We start from the raw sequence: 15,973 nt of genomic DNA, 5'->3' as shown, positions 1-15,973 counted from the left end.
CTCTCTCTCTCTCTCTCTCTCTCTCTCTCTCTCTCTCTCTCTCTCTCTCTCTCTCTCTCTCTCAAATATTTCGATTTTCGATCAAACGGCGGATACGAGAAAGGATGGCTCACTTGTCCTTAACCCTTTAACCCTTTAACCCTCGCTCGGCTCGGCGCGAATGTGCGAGAGAACATCTCTCCTCGAGAAAGAAAAAACGAAGGATCACACTTCACGTCGATCACGTAAAACAATCACGCGAAACGTCAACGGGAAAACCGGCGACAGGATGTCGTGTCACGAAGCTCATCGAAGAGACGACTTGTCCTTCAGCCGCAGACGAGCCGTCACTAACCCACTAACACACACTAGCGGATAGTACACGGCGCGTGCGACGTGATGTTTACGTCTCGAACCGCACGCGTTGTCACTGTCGTCGCTGTCAACGGCGACGACGAGCCGACGTGGTGGTGCCGTGCCGCAGAATTGAGTTGAGGAGGAACGCGGGAACGCTGGAGTAGATTTTCGAATCACGTGGATGCGCGATATCGAGCCTGCGGAACACCGCGAATATGCCGCGAACCGGCGACCGCCGTTCGATTTCGAGTCTCGCGGGCATCGATCGTCGTGTCCCGCCGTGATGCTACTGAAGCGTGCGTGCGTCATGCTCTCACTCCGTCACTCCGCTGCCGCTTCGTTCGGCATCGCGTCGGGTCGAGCCGATTAAAAGCATTCCGCGTCACCTACATGAGAAACGGTGAATTCTTCGAGAACCAAATGTGCTCGGAAGGTATGCGGGTCAATACCAACGTATGGCTAATTCTAGTATGTTTTTATATATATATATATATAGGGTGCCCCGTAGTTTTTGCCAACTGCATTAGATAGAGAGGACTAAATTGACAATGAATCGAAAAGTTCTTTATGATTTTGCAATAGTTAATAAGATATTAATTATTAAAAATTGCCGGATATTGGTCTTGAATAATTTTTTATTCAAGTACTATCAACTTTATAGAAAAATTGCAACAGATAAAAAAAATCATTAATTTTTTTCTCATAGAACTCTAAGAATTTTTTCAAAATTTTTTATCAACTTTTTAGTCCTTTCAACTTTTTAGTACTTAGTATTTTCAGTTACTTTTAGTATTTTCTTATTTTTATCAATATAAAAATATACGATATTAAAAAATTTTGAAAAAATTCTGAAAAAATTCTTAAAACTTTATGAGAAGAAAATAAATAATTTTTGTTTCTCGCTAATTTTTTTGTAAAGTTGATAGTATTTGAGTAAAAAATTATTGAGTATAAGAATATATATTTGAGTAAAAATTGAAAACTAATATTCAGCAATTTTTAGTAATTAATATCTCGTTAATCATTGTGAAAATTGCAAAAATGAGAACTTTTCGATTCAGTTTAATCCGCTCTATCTGTATAAAAGCGGTTGGCAAAAAGTTACATCTTGCGATACCCTGTATATATTATTGTTTATATTTTATATGTGTATGTATAATATAAATAATATCGAAGTTGGGCAGTGCTAAGTAAGATAAAAGTTAAATTAAAAAGTTAATTAATTTTAACTTAATTTACAATTTATCGGTAACTATTAATTTTTAATTTGATTTTTTTTTAAGTTAATCTTTAGATACAATGCGAGAGGCTAATGAATATATAATTTAGTAATTTTATATTGTATAATTGTTATGAACAAAAAAAACCAGATTAAATAAATAAGCTGTAAGAAAAAATACGAAAAATTATGTAAATTTTTTCTTCTTTTTTTTGATTGTTCATTCGAAAAAAATTTAATTTTTAATTTCTTAATTATTTTTTTTATTAACTTAACTTTTAATTTAATTAATTTCATTATGGATTAACTTGTTTTAATTAAATTAAATTTTCAAGGTTGTTAATTTAATTTAATTTAAAAAAAAATTTAACTTGCCCAACCCTGAATAATATGTGTATTATATAATAATATATTATATTAATATTATGTTACAATACATAATTGATCGAAACGAAAGTACGTAGAGCTACTTCATTAATATGCTCGTAGTTTTCTAAAATTACCAACACACAGGCACTTAAAAGCATAGTAATCTTTCGAAAGTAGAGACTTTAAGCTTTAAAACTTTTGTTTCAGTTTAAATTTCATTTGTTCATTTTTAAAGAAGTTACAGTTGTTTGAATTTTGAAAAGTTCATAGCGTTACGAACTTTTGTTCCAATCAAATACACAATTCTTATATATATATATATATATATATATATATATTTAAATATTATATATATGTAAAAATTATGTACATATTTATAATAATATTTATATAATATATCATATACATACATATGTATATAAAACATACATAAATGTTTTAAGTTATTTAAATATCTACGAGATATTTAAATCATTAAAATTAGTAATAAAATATGAGGCACAATGAAAAAATATTAGAAACAGAAATAAATATTAAATATTGAAAAGTAAAAAAAGTAAAAAATTAGGAGTTTAGAGATTAATGTAACTCACAATAGATACAAATAAGAAATATGAGAGTAATATATATAACAATATAAGAATATATATATATCTTATATTGTACGTTACATTTAATCTTTATCTCTAATTTTTTATTTCTAATATTTAATATCTATTCCTATTTCTAATATTTCATTCATTGTACTGAATGTTCAGATTGTTGCGTGTAAATACAAAATACTTGTCGATAATTCACAATAAATTACCGACGTGACACCGTATCGAATAGGTAACGATACCTATCTCGAATAAGCGCTCACGTAAAGAAGGAAAGTCAATTCACACTCGGCTCCCTCGCAAACATCGAACAAATGTCCGAGCAGAAATTAATATTCCACGTGCATCCTTGGAGTGCGTTAACAGTTGAAGAAATAGTTCAATGACGCTTCATCTCCCCTCATCCACTGAATAAAAATAGATCTCTTATCTGCCGACGCATTATCTCGTTATGCCTTTTCCTAACAATGAAATTAAACAAATCTTAACAGGCAATTTAATTACAGTTACTTACTCTGCGACGCAACTTGTGATTGGTGCTGCACCGCCGCTCGCTGAAACAGAAAACGGGAAAACGAAAGTCAGTCGGCATTCGTCACATTTTACACGAGAAGAATTTTTAATTTACGTCTGGCAATGGTCGCAAATATTTCGCATTTTGTATACCTGAAGTTCATTTGCTACGCAAATATATTCCTGTTCATTGAAATTGCAGCGCGGAGAAATCTTGGTGACATGCAAATATCGCGGAACTTTACTACATAAATTATTTTAAATTTATACTTTCTACAATTAGCCGTGAAGTGATACCTTCCCCGAGTTTCACAAACATACTTAAACGCTAGTCTTTTGTACATTTGAACGTTTCCTTTCAATCTAGATTCCTTTCAATCTAATTCTATTCTACATTCTAAACAATCGCATGCTTTTGTTTACAATCTCGATGAACAGCAATTTTTTGATAACATCACCGATATCGAAAATAAACGAAGCGACCATCGCTTTAAGTCTATAATGAAATTTCAAAGCGCAAAACTTAAGTTTTTAAGCCTTAAGTCGAAATTGACTAATCACAGTTGAATGTAAGGAGAATATCGACTATGACTGACCAATGGCTTAAAGCTTTTTACGTCTCAAAATCTCATTATAAATGCCACTAAAAATATTACAATTTAGAACTGTCCAAGATTTATAATTGTGGGCATCGGCTTGATGTATATCAATATATACAATGAGTCCATTGGATGACAGGGTAGTACTTTTACTTTGTCCGAATGTTGCATCTTCAATTTTTGGAAATTTCTGTCCAGTTTAATTCATGCATTTGTGAAATACAACTGACTATGCTAATCTCGGAAAACCGTCAAAATGAAAATGAAGAAAAATATGAAGAAAAAAATGTGGAAATGAAGATAAAGAAGAAGTATCAATATTCATGTCTATTGTCTTCTTTTTTTCAATAATAATAGAAAAAAGAAAAGCAATAGGGGATATATATATATATATATATATATACATACACATACATTGAATCAAAATGCAGAAAATTACAAATCTTAAAATTAATCTACAATGTGCTTTAATTTCTGCCCTCTACTGTTTTTTGCTTTTTTATTAACTCTCTTGTCTTCTCTCTTTGCAAAAATTTTAAATTTATTTTACGCATAATTTTACTTGCGCGTAATTTTTGCAAATGTACACCGATGATGATACGATAATTCAATGATGATATGATAATTCGTGACAACTTCACGGCAGTTAAAATTTTAATTGTCACGAAGTTGTGTGTCGAGAATTTATTGTCACGATTATTATAATATCAATGTCGAATGACGAATCTATGGTGTGTATTCGCAACAACTGCGCGCAGTAAATTTAGAGAAATAAAATCTTTATATCGAAAATACTTGCAATATCAAGAAAATACAAAAAAAACAATTAAAGATTAGAAAGAACTTATATGAGTTAATAGCCTCATCTGACTTCATCTAATGCATGTATATCATTATCCATCTCTATTATTTATCATCTTAATAATACTGCATTGATTAGAATACCTAAAGAAAGCTCAATCTAAAAAAGCCGAAATATGTAATTATTCAAATTTTACAAAGTACAATATATTTTGTTTTGTAATTTTACATCATATGATTTGCGTTAAATTAACTCTTATATGCCCTTTCTAATTTTTTTTACATTAAGAGTCCTTATTTAATTTAAGCCAAGAAAACAACTTTCAGAAATACAGGCAACTTGAATTATTGCAGCGCAACGCGGTACAAGTTTTTAAAGAAAATAAGCTATTAAAAATGCACTACCCATATCGTTATAAATCAGTGAAAAAAAAATCATAGTAATTAAAAAAGCATTTTAAAGAGGGAAGATTATATTTTACGACAATTGAAGAAATTTGCAAACAAAATTATTTCTTCCGAAGTTCGTCATATTTTATCTCGGGCGAACAAAAAATATAAGAGGCAGAAAGGTGAAAGATAAAAAATGGTAAAAAGCAAAAAAAGAAAAGAGCACATTGTAGAATAGCCTTTAGATAGCTCTGGTTTAGAGACAAAAAATCGAGTCTAAAACGTAAATACGTTTTGCAAAATCAGCCGAATGCCGGATGCTTCAAGACTTTTGGCATCTAAGGAGCGACTCCGCGGTTTTGCTCCGAACACGTCATCCTTCTTTCCGCTCTTTATCCATCGGAAATACGAAGACATCTCTGATGATTCTCCGTCTCGTCGCCGATTCGCATAACCGATCGCGTCGTAGCCGCGTCGTCACCTACGTCACTTATGTCATTGACGTGAACGGCAGTTTGTTGAGTAATTTCCTGATTACAGGCACGAGCTTTTTTACGTAAGACTCGCCACGTATGTAAGTGCGCCGGAAAGGTGAACCAAAGGCACGATCGCAGACCAGATTCAACGAAAGCTCTTCGCCCTTTCTGCTCTCGAAACTTCATCACGCGCTCGAACACATGAGACAATTAGTTCCACGGTCACATGCAACATAAACGTGTCATATCGCGTTGTCTGCGTAATAAAGAGGATGATTACTAATACAATGTGACCCATATGTTGCAGGTGCAGCGCACATATTGTGTCGGCTATCGTCTTGTCTTACAAACAATCGCGAATGATATTGTCATTTTTTCCTTCTCTCTCTCTCTTCTACAGTATGTTTAAGTTTTTTGCTGTCATTTCAAGTTCTTCCTATCATTCTTTTCCTGTGTATTTTTAGTATTTTCATTCTTTTCATATCTTTTTTTTTTAAATATAATTATTAATATTTTATATATTTTTGTTTATTAATTATTATTTTAATTAGGTATCTTTGAAATTTTTGCTCATCATTCTTTTCCATTTTATTTTTTTGTATTTTTAGTTTTTCATTTTTTTAAAATATAATTTTTAACATTCTACATATTTTTGTTTGTTATTTTTAGCGTTTAAAAAGATGCAATTCTAAAATGCTTAATAAATAACAATTTATCTATTCTCTTCTTTCACGATTGTTATTTTCTTTTTAGTTTAATAATAATAATATAATATTTAATGCTCATTTCCGGTATGTCGATTAAAGAAGTATCAATAAGACCAAGAAACGAGCAAAATGATTATATGATATTAAGATGATATTTACGTAATTAATTTAATGTCTAATGATGTTTAAAATTGATGTAATACATATGGACTATAGAGTCTCCTTCAGTTTGCAACAGTCAAAAGGATGATACAATATTTAAATATATACATAACTTTATAGCGATGATGCGCAATCCGCGGCAATTCCGTCAATTAATTTTCTGAAATTCGTTGACTCATAAACTGAAAATAAAAAATTCTATTTTCTGTTTTATATAAATTATAAAAATAACATTATGCATAATGGTTTAAAAGTTTCGTTTGAGATATTTATATTTATATTTAAAAAAATTTTTAAGAATTTATATTAAAAAATGTAGCTATTTTATAAATAAATAGCTTATAAAATAGTTTACTTTTATAAATTATCTTAATTTTTAATTCTTTTAACAGTGATGCGCGACTTTTCTTAAACTAAGATCTTATTATCTAGATTTATATCTAGAAATGACTTTCAGTTTAAGAAAGGTTACACATCACTACTATAGAATAATACGATATTCAAATATTCATAGCTCTTTAAGAGAGAGAGAGAGAGAGAGAGAGAGAGAGAGAGAGAGAGAGAGAGATAATACAATATTTAAATATACATATAAAAGAATAAATTCAGAAGTAAAAAAAATGATTAAAAATTTTTTTAATCTTAGGATAGTATTCATATATTTTTATTTTAAAATTGTCTTAAGTATTATCTTAAGATGCTAATACAGTCTTTTGATTGATTGTGACATATTAAGATTGTACTTAAGACGATCTTAAATATAAGAACTAACTATGAATGCAAATTGCAAGGAAGAATGAGATATAAAGATACAGCGTTCAAGCTAGTAAGAAAAGAAATATTAAGAAGACATGTTGAGATAATTAAATATGAGACATCAAGAGGATATGTTGAGATAATTAAATATACGCAACAGATAAATCCGTTCATATCAATGAAAGTAATGAGAACCGTATTCATAGAATCAATAAAATTCAATGAAAAATTTTTATATCTAATCCGTAGATAAAATAGCATAATGATTTATCGTTTCAGAGTAAAAAAAAGTTGAGTCCTAAACTGAAAAAGTTTTTTATCATTGGTATTGACTTTATCCTGAAAAATATTAAAAATGTCTGTCATAAAATGATATAAAACTTTACTCTAAGTTATAACTCTTTTTATATGTAATATTGAAATATTATATCATCCATTTAATTATTGCGAAGTGAAGAAGATTTTGTGCAGTTGAAGTTACATCACATGAACATCATTGAACATTAAACTAATTTTATATTATTTTAATATCTTATGAATTCTTTTTACTCGTTTCTTGACTTTATTGCCACTCTTTTTTTATTCTCACGAGCTTGATATTTGCTAATATAGATTAACTTAACTTGTCAGTTCATTTTTTATACTTCATCTTTTTTTTTACATATAAAAAATACATACTGTATTAAAATATTATTTATTTATTTCAAGCATTTCAAAAGTTTTCGCAAATTTATCATAAGTTCATCACAAGCAACAAATTTCAGGGTTATTACAGAAAATGAATTTAAAAATTCTTTAACTTTCCAGAATTTCCAAATAAAAATGGAAAATATTTTACTACTAATATAAAATATATAAATTTTAATATTTAGACTTCGAGAATGTAGAAAAGCTAGTTTATATTATTAAAAATAACACAAAAAAAAGCTTAGTAATATAATAAAATTTTGGGTGCAAATTCGAGCCAGCAAAAAATAAATTAGTTTTGGAAAAAAGAATTATGACGAAAAAGAGAGATCAAATAAAAATACTGAATAAAATATAAATTTTAATTATTTTATTAAAATCGTTTAAAGTGCGTAAATTTTGAATGTATTTGATTATAAACATCTGATATAATATTTAAAAAATTATAACAATTATTTGAAATACGAGCAGTTTAAGGAAATTGTGAACAAATTTCGAAATTTTAGACTTCAATTTCCCTGACTTTTCCCGATTTTTTAGGTCTGTGGCAACCCTGAATTTATTCATATAAAATATATTCTCAATTCTAGTAAATCATTACTTCAATCAAGACTAAATTAAAACAAATTTTATTTGCTTATTATATAAAGTCGTTTTTCTGCGATAAAATTTAATAAATTCTTCAAGAGAAAATAAATTCTTATTTTGAGTACATCAAGTTTTTCTAAAATTTCTAATTAAGTATAATTTAAGATTATTATTTAGAAAATATTGTTTGCTAAAGATAGCTTTCACTTAAAAGAAAAAAAGTAAACTGAGTAATTATTTTTCTTAGCAGTACATTAATATTTTTCTGTGTTTAGCTCTAAGAATTAGAAAAAGATAAAAATTAAGCTGAATCGAGATTAAAAAGTTAATTTACATTGATAGAAATGAACATTATAAGGGACAAGTAATAGTAATTCTATATAATAGAGACAATTTGTTCAATTCAGCTGAAGCTGTAAATTTTAAACAACGATATGCTTCAATAACAATTAATGCATCCAATGATGTAAAAATAAATAACAAAGTACTTGACGTCGTCCGCAGACTTTACATATGTTTTTCAAGAAAAGTTTTTTTCTTCTTTTCCACACATCAATGAGAGAATTCCAACACGTGGTGTTTATCCAAGATAAATACCTATATATTAGTAGCGAGAATACTCTGTTATCGCGATTTGAAAAGCATGTCATAAACCGGGCTCAAGACTTTTCCATTGCAAATTTCATATTGTTGGTAACCCGACGTGACATTAAGCTGCCTTGCCATTCTTAACGGCAAGAGGATCGCAGCTTCATCTAGGTCGCGCCGACGAAGCCGCGAGAATCGTAAATCTTTTAGGATTCCGTATGCACATTCCTCGGAGAGGAACTTCTTTCTCTTCTCCGACGCATCTACTCTCGGAATTCAGCTTCAGCGATTCTGCGAAGGCGCGATATCTGTATCTTGTAATGTGACCGCAAGAGAATGCTTCTACGAATCATACTTGCTATAATTTGGATACGTGTTGTCGAGAGTCCTTGTATTGGCTTTAATCCGTAGAAGAGCTTTCCTCGAACGAGATCAACAACGATTCTCGGTTTCTTCACTTTGAGACAGAAACCCTCAATAAACACCATTATAATAATATTACATCAATATTATAATTTCCTATTCAACAGTTAATTATTATAATATGTGTTATATTATACATTTATATTGCTAAGTAAGAAATTAGTGAGCCGGAAATCCAAAAGGAATCTTGGAGAAGAAAATTAGAATACTGATATAATATTACTTATTAGTTAATGTTTACTCTGCAGTTAATTCGTTTCTCTCTTTCTTTCTCTCTTTTTTGTACGATTATTCCAATTAACTTTGGTCACCCCTATAAATTTCTTCGATCCAAGAGTCAACCGATACACATACACTGTCGCGGAAGTAATGCGGTTCTTTTTCTTTTTTTACATGTCGTAAGTAAGTGAATCACTGCGTGAGAAATGTATCTCTTTCTTTCCTGTCTCTCTTGACACAAGTACGTACGAAAAATGCTACCTCCCACTAGCAGCGACCGTGCTCGACTGCACTCGTTGTGCTCTTTTGCAAGCACCGAGGCAACACACACCTGTTCCCGAGGAACTGTCGCGAACTCGCCTGATCGCCGATCACGCCGAGTCATCTTCATAACGCGCGAAGAAGAAACGCCTTTCTCGCTTACAGTAATTACTCAAGCAGATGTTACCGAGCTCTATACAACAACTTTTATGTTAATCATCTTGAATAAACAAATGTATCTCAATTATCCAAGATATTTCTACGTAGACTTTAACGGCCAAACTGTGCCAGCATGCGTATCCTGAAGCAGAGATAATAAGATGAAGATAAAACAAAAATATTGAATGCTCGACCGAAGAGAAAAAGCTATGTGGAGAATATAAATGTAGAGCAATAATATTTTAATTTTGATTGTTTTATGTTGTTATTATTTGAAATTATTAAAGACAACCTACTTGTTTTATGTTTTTATTATTTGAAACTATTAAATATAAACTAGTAAAATTTCCAGTGCCTGCCAAAAATTTCCAATATATCAATATATCGCTCATTTGTTATAACAATGGCACAACTCAAAAAAAGTTTTTTCAGAAAACGAATTTTAATGTTTGAAACATTAAAATTTTGTAATATTAATTTTAAACTTCAATTTGCTTGTAATAATTGATTATAAAACAATACAATTATGTCTAAAGTAAGTATATTTTGATTTTTTAAGTTTTTTTTCTGTAAGCAATTAAAGTATATAATTTTTTAATTATATTGTTGTTGTAGCACATGAGCGATATAATTTTACAGATAATTTTTGTCAATCTGTTTTTAATTTACATTATAAGTTTATAAAAATCTTGTTGTAATCAATTTAAACACGCCACTTTAAACATAGAATATATTAAGTATTTGTATATTAAGATTTTTATTTGTAAATCTTTTTTATTTAAACGATACAATAACTCATTGGCAAGCCGGAAACTTTTGACAGCCACTGTATTTCTAAAGTACACAAATTAAGTTGATTATCTTCAATGACTTCAAGTAGTAAACACAGTATCCGAGTATAAACAGATTAAAAACTAATCTATTCTGTTTTCAACTTTATTATAATTTTATTTCTAAAATATGGATTCATTTTTTATATTAAATTTATAGAAAATTCTCTCAATAATTTATTTATAAAACACAAATTGGCCGTAAAAGTCTTTCTATAGTAATAAATATATCACATAAAGCGTGCAATAATACATTTTTAATATCATTTTTTATAGCTTTGCGAGATTGTCAATCAATAATAAAAATCAATTAATAATAAAAAATATTCTCAATGCACCAATGATGAATCTTTAATGCATCGCTCGTAACTATTACGTTACTCCCTAGTTACGTATCTAATTACAATCGCATTTACATACGTTGCGTTATTTGATGATACGATGTATTATTCAGCGCGCAAGCTTGATAGGTAATAATTTCCTCCGACAATACCCCGAGTTAAGAATCGAATGATGAGAAGGTAGAGAGCGTGCTTGCCTACTTTCACTACGAGCACACGATAAAAAAGATGTTCTGCCTTTACTAAAGCGGATACTAGACGCGCGTTGATTATGCTCGAATGATACGTATTTTCTAGATTATAGTTATCACACACATGACTTGAACTGTCTCACAGTTCAATATCTGCATTCAACACTAAAAAACTAAATATAAATTTAAAGATTGACATAACACTCTGCATACATGTACAACGTTATGTTAAATGTTAGTAGACATACAGCTCTGATATTTTCAAAAGTCGTAATACGTGAATCTAAGTGCGGTATGGTCAGATCTCTCATGGCATTCAAATGAAAGGCCTACCACAGTCTTTCACATGATATAATTCGAGATATTAGTTGAATTGATAAATTGAGATATAAATGCAACTATTACTGCTTGGCATGTCGGTTATGAATAGTAAAAACGCTTACTGCTTTCCGCTTGTCCTCCGCGCTCAAGGCACTGTGGCTCCTGTGCCTAATGAGATCCATGACTTTGCTCACAGGATTCCTGCTGCTCTCAGATCCAGCTCTAGGCCGACCGCTTCCTTGATCTCTATTCTCCTTTTGTTCCTTCTGACTTTCTCTATGATGTTCCTTCTCCGTACGTACATCCACCGACGAGCTTCCATGTGAGCCTCTATGCAAGGAATGCTGGACAGGCATATAATAAAGAATATTAATAATGTTATAATGTATAATGTACTTAATAGTAATGTATAAGCTTTCTAAAATGTGATATTTCCAATGAACTTCTATACGGAAACAACAATTGCTAAAGTATCTAGAAACTTAGGTAGATCTGAAAATAATTTTCTTGGATCATTAAAATAATTATATAGAAGATGATTATTGGAATGTTAAAATTTTTCGTAACGTTGCTCATCGTGCTTAAGTATTTTATGTATGTAATTATTTTATAGTCCAATATAAAATTATTTTCAAATCTATATCTAATTAAATTTTTAGATATTTTATTTTTAGAAACCATTCCTTTTGTAGACTAGTAACAATTAAAATTATAGTTTTGACAAATTTTTCAAAACTGAAAGATTTTATATAATTTAACATATCACAATCATGGTTGCCACTTCTGTGGTCGAAGATTCTGACTTTTTAAACGAATCTCCGGCTCTTTAACTAATTTTAAATTTTTATAATTCATTTCTTTTATGAAACGGTTATATACAAATGATATCAGCTTTCTTCATTTTCATACGCATGTAGAAAAAGATAGAAATGAGAAAGAAATAGATAGATGTATGTGTGTAATGGTAGGAATAGATAAAAGGAAATGCATTAGAGAAAGTATTGTATATAAGGCTGTAATAGTGTGAATACCAAAGATCCGTGAAAGGAATAAAAGAACAACAAAAGAAATTACAAAGAGATTTAGATTTAGATTGGTATAGTCATGTAGACTGTAGACAAAAGAACAGATGGAAGTAATAAACCAAGTTCCTTTTTTGAATTATGTATGTTGAAGTGAATAAATTCTATTCAATTTTTTATACATGCATTGATTTTCCTTCGGTTTTGAAAAGAAATCTCTAGCAGGAAGCGCCAAAGCTGATAATTTTTTTCTTTAGAGAGATTGATTACAAAGCAATAATAATTTCGGTAGATAATCTCGATCTCCAATAAAAAGAGTCATCTATCTACAGCGAACTCAAAAGGTGGCAACCGTAATCACTAACCATACACATTTCTACTGTAATTTTAATTTGCGTATATTCTCTTGCTTGTACCTGAACGGCACTTTTCATATTAGCTATAATACTGGGCTTCCTCTTGCTAGCGTCCGACTTGCTCCTCGGCCTAAAAGCATCAAAGAGCGCCGGCTTTCTCGTAGGGCTAGCAGTGTCATCCGTACCACTTCTCCGACGTTCCGCGCTATTACTGCGACTATTACTGCGACTGGTGGAACCGGATCGAGTACCGGAAGTCTTTCGGCCACCTTTGCCGGAACTCGACGAACTCGACGGTTCTGCTGGCTGTGGAAGCGGCGTAGATTTTCCAGAACTAGGTGCGCTCCCATAAGACGACTTTCTGATCGTCTTCGAGTGCGATCCCCACGTATCTGTAAGTCAAATTATTTCTATAAGTATAGTGTATAATTATTCCATGACTTAATTTACTATGATTCACTACTATTTTATTTGCAAATCAATCATTCAACGTAATACGAACATATATGACTAATAATATTGTCAGTATCAAAGAATACTGCATAATATAGTATAAAAATATTATTGTATAAAAATATTATTGATGTGATCTGAATTTCTAGATTCTCGGGTATCAATGTTGCTTCTAGGAGATACTGATGTTCGAGAATGAATAAATCCGGCTGTTTCACTATCAACATTCTACATTAATTTATCAATATTAACCGGCCGTGAATAATATTGTCAGTATTTGTTAGTACTGATAGTAGTATTGAAGTAAGGTATTTCCAATAATTATTTGCATAGATTATTTTGCATATTCAAAAAAAATATAAATTTTCTGCTACACAGATAAACAAATAGTAATTACGCGATACGGATCTCCTTGCAAAAAGTGAATATATCGTTCGCGTGCCCCGGAAGAGAAGAAAATATAATGACCGGCATACACGATCGTCAATTACTCACCTGCTCGTGGTCTATGACCTTGAGAAACATGCCCGGAATTATCCGTATCCTCGGTCACGATCGTTGGTAGTGGTTGTGAACCAAGCTCCTGTAAAGAAGAAAGTTGTTTTAGAGACGATCGATCGAGTTGTCCGCACGGAATCCCGAAAACATTCAGACTTTCGGTTACAATTCTAACGACTTCTCGTGGGAATTATTATAAGCTGCAAACCTGAAGACAACGCGAGAAGCGATGATTAGATATCGCTATTTAATCGCACGATAGGCGATACAGCACGATTATTTACACATACATTCTTGCATTTGTAAGCTCTTCTCAACCGCGAGTGCAATGCAAGATACGCTCACGAGCGCAGCGAGAAATTTTGCACTGATTTATTCGAATATTAAAGAAAAAGAGGAGATAAATAAGATTGGCGTATCCGATTACATAATAATAATATCTTTGGAACTCGTTCAAGAAGAGATTCACTCTGGAAAATGTCCAACGAATGGCACCATACGATCATTTCGTCTGATGTTCACATCTCCTAGAATGTTTTAACAAGTCGGATCTATTTTTATTCTGTTACTCGACTGCATATCGCGCTATACAACAGATTATGAATCATAGTTTATCAGCTGAAATACGTCAGTTAATGATGTAATTGTTCTTAGCGTTTATAAAAAAAAACAAATAATTAATACTTCACTTAAGCGACAAGAATTCGTAGTTTACAAAACTGTCTCGTTATCGCTCATTTGCTGTAACTCAATTTTTGCACTATTTCCAGTATAAAATACTAATATAATCAGTATAAATTTTAATAAATATTTGTTTGAATAGTTTTAAGCAAATGTTTATTTACTAATATTCAAAGAAAAATATAATTCATTCAAATAATACATTTATTTAGTACAAGAATTAATTTGATTTAATTATCATTTTTTTATTAAATAAATATTTATTTGCTACAACTAAATGTTTACTTAGTAATATTCAAAGAAGTATGTATTAAGATTTTTTAATTTTTTTCAATATTGCATACAAAAAAAAATGGGAACATAAAAGAAAATATATTTTTTAGGAATATATTTATATTCTTCTAAATCATTTATTACTAAAATTGTATTTCAAAATAAATATTACAAAATTTTAATAATTCAAAAAACATTTATTTTATAGAAAACTTTAAGCAAATTCAACTGGAAGCACTTATATTAAAGCCGTCGTACACAAACTGAAATGTAAAAATGTTTAATGTAAATATAGAAACAGGTTAAATCGTGAAATCTTCAATGTTTTTTGCTGTTAAGTGAAATATGCATTTTATAAATCAAAATATTTGCATGTCACTTTTACAGTCCAATTAAATCAGTGTACAACGGCTTTAGTATGCACCAGTGCACTTGTGCGTCCAACCGAATTCACTATTTGTTTTTTTCTGTCGTTATTGTAGCAAATGATGTCGATATTTTTATCTGTAAATCTTTTTGACGAGAAAAGAGAATGCTCGAAGCGAAATCTCCGAGAGACTCTTTAAGACAGTTTGAGAAATTCGTTGGGAAATCGTTTGTATGCACAACAATGTTTAAAAACAAATTCATTAATGACAAATTCATTAATGAGACGAGGTGAGCACTGAAAAAAAGTCTGGTAATATCTGCCAAATGTATTTCGTTTAGCGCATTTTTTACAATATTTAGTAAATGTTACCAAACATAACAATAGTAACCACCAACCATTATTATTGATAATAAAAAAAATAATTTTTTAAAAAAGTAAAAATAAAAATTAGAGTTTACGTTTTAGTTATATAAATCAAACGTTTGATTGAAATTATTATTACACCAAAGTTTTAGTGAAATTATCATTTTGCTTGATTATTATTATCAGACCTTTTTCAGCAAGAGAATAACGATGGGTCGAAATATAATTGCGAAATAACAAATTACTTAGCGCATAAAAGGGATATTGATAGACGCCCCGCGTGGATGTTCGTTATGCGCATTCACATGAATTCCCGTGGAGCACAATAGGAGATGAGATCGAAGAAGGGCGCGACAGGATGGCGACCTTCGAGCGGTTTTCATCTCCAACCTCTTCTTCATTTGCTCTCTCTCTCTCTCTCT

The 15,973-nt window shown here is 30.6% G+C and overlaps 1 protein-coding gene across 1 annotated transcript in view; it reads right to left on the bottom strand.

Annotated features, from left to right (window-relative positions):
• LOC105621246 (dentin sialophosphoprotein) overlaps positions 1–15,973 on the bottom strand; it is a 70,774-nt gene that overhangs the window by 43,056 nt on the left and 11,745 nt on the right. The window contains exons 3-6 of the mRNA XM_012202715.1: positions 13,862–13,949; positions 12,974–13,305; positions 11,658–11,879; positions 3,038–3,077 (exon numbers count right to left, since the gene is read on the bottom strand). Of these exons, the coding sequence (XP_012058105.1) occupies positions 3,038–3,077; positions 11,658–11,879; positions 12,974–13,305; positions 13,862–13,949 (682 nt within the window). The remainder of the gene's footprint in view (positions 1–3,037; positions 3,078–11,657; positions 11,880–12,973; positions 13,306–13,861; positions 13,950–15,973) is intronic.

Source organism: Atta cephalotes (assembly GCF_000143395.1).
Source record: "Atta cephalotes unplaced genomic scaffold scaffold00032, whole genome shotgun sequence".
NCBI classification, from domain to species: Eukaryota; Metazoa; Arthropoda; class Insecta; order Hymenoptera; family Formicidae; genus Atta; species Atta cephalotes.
Note: the sequence above shows the minus strand (reverse complement) of the source record. Positions and strands in the feature narration are given on the sequence as shown.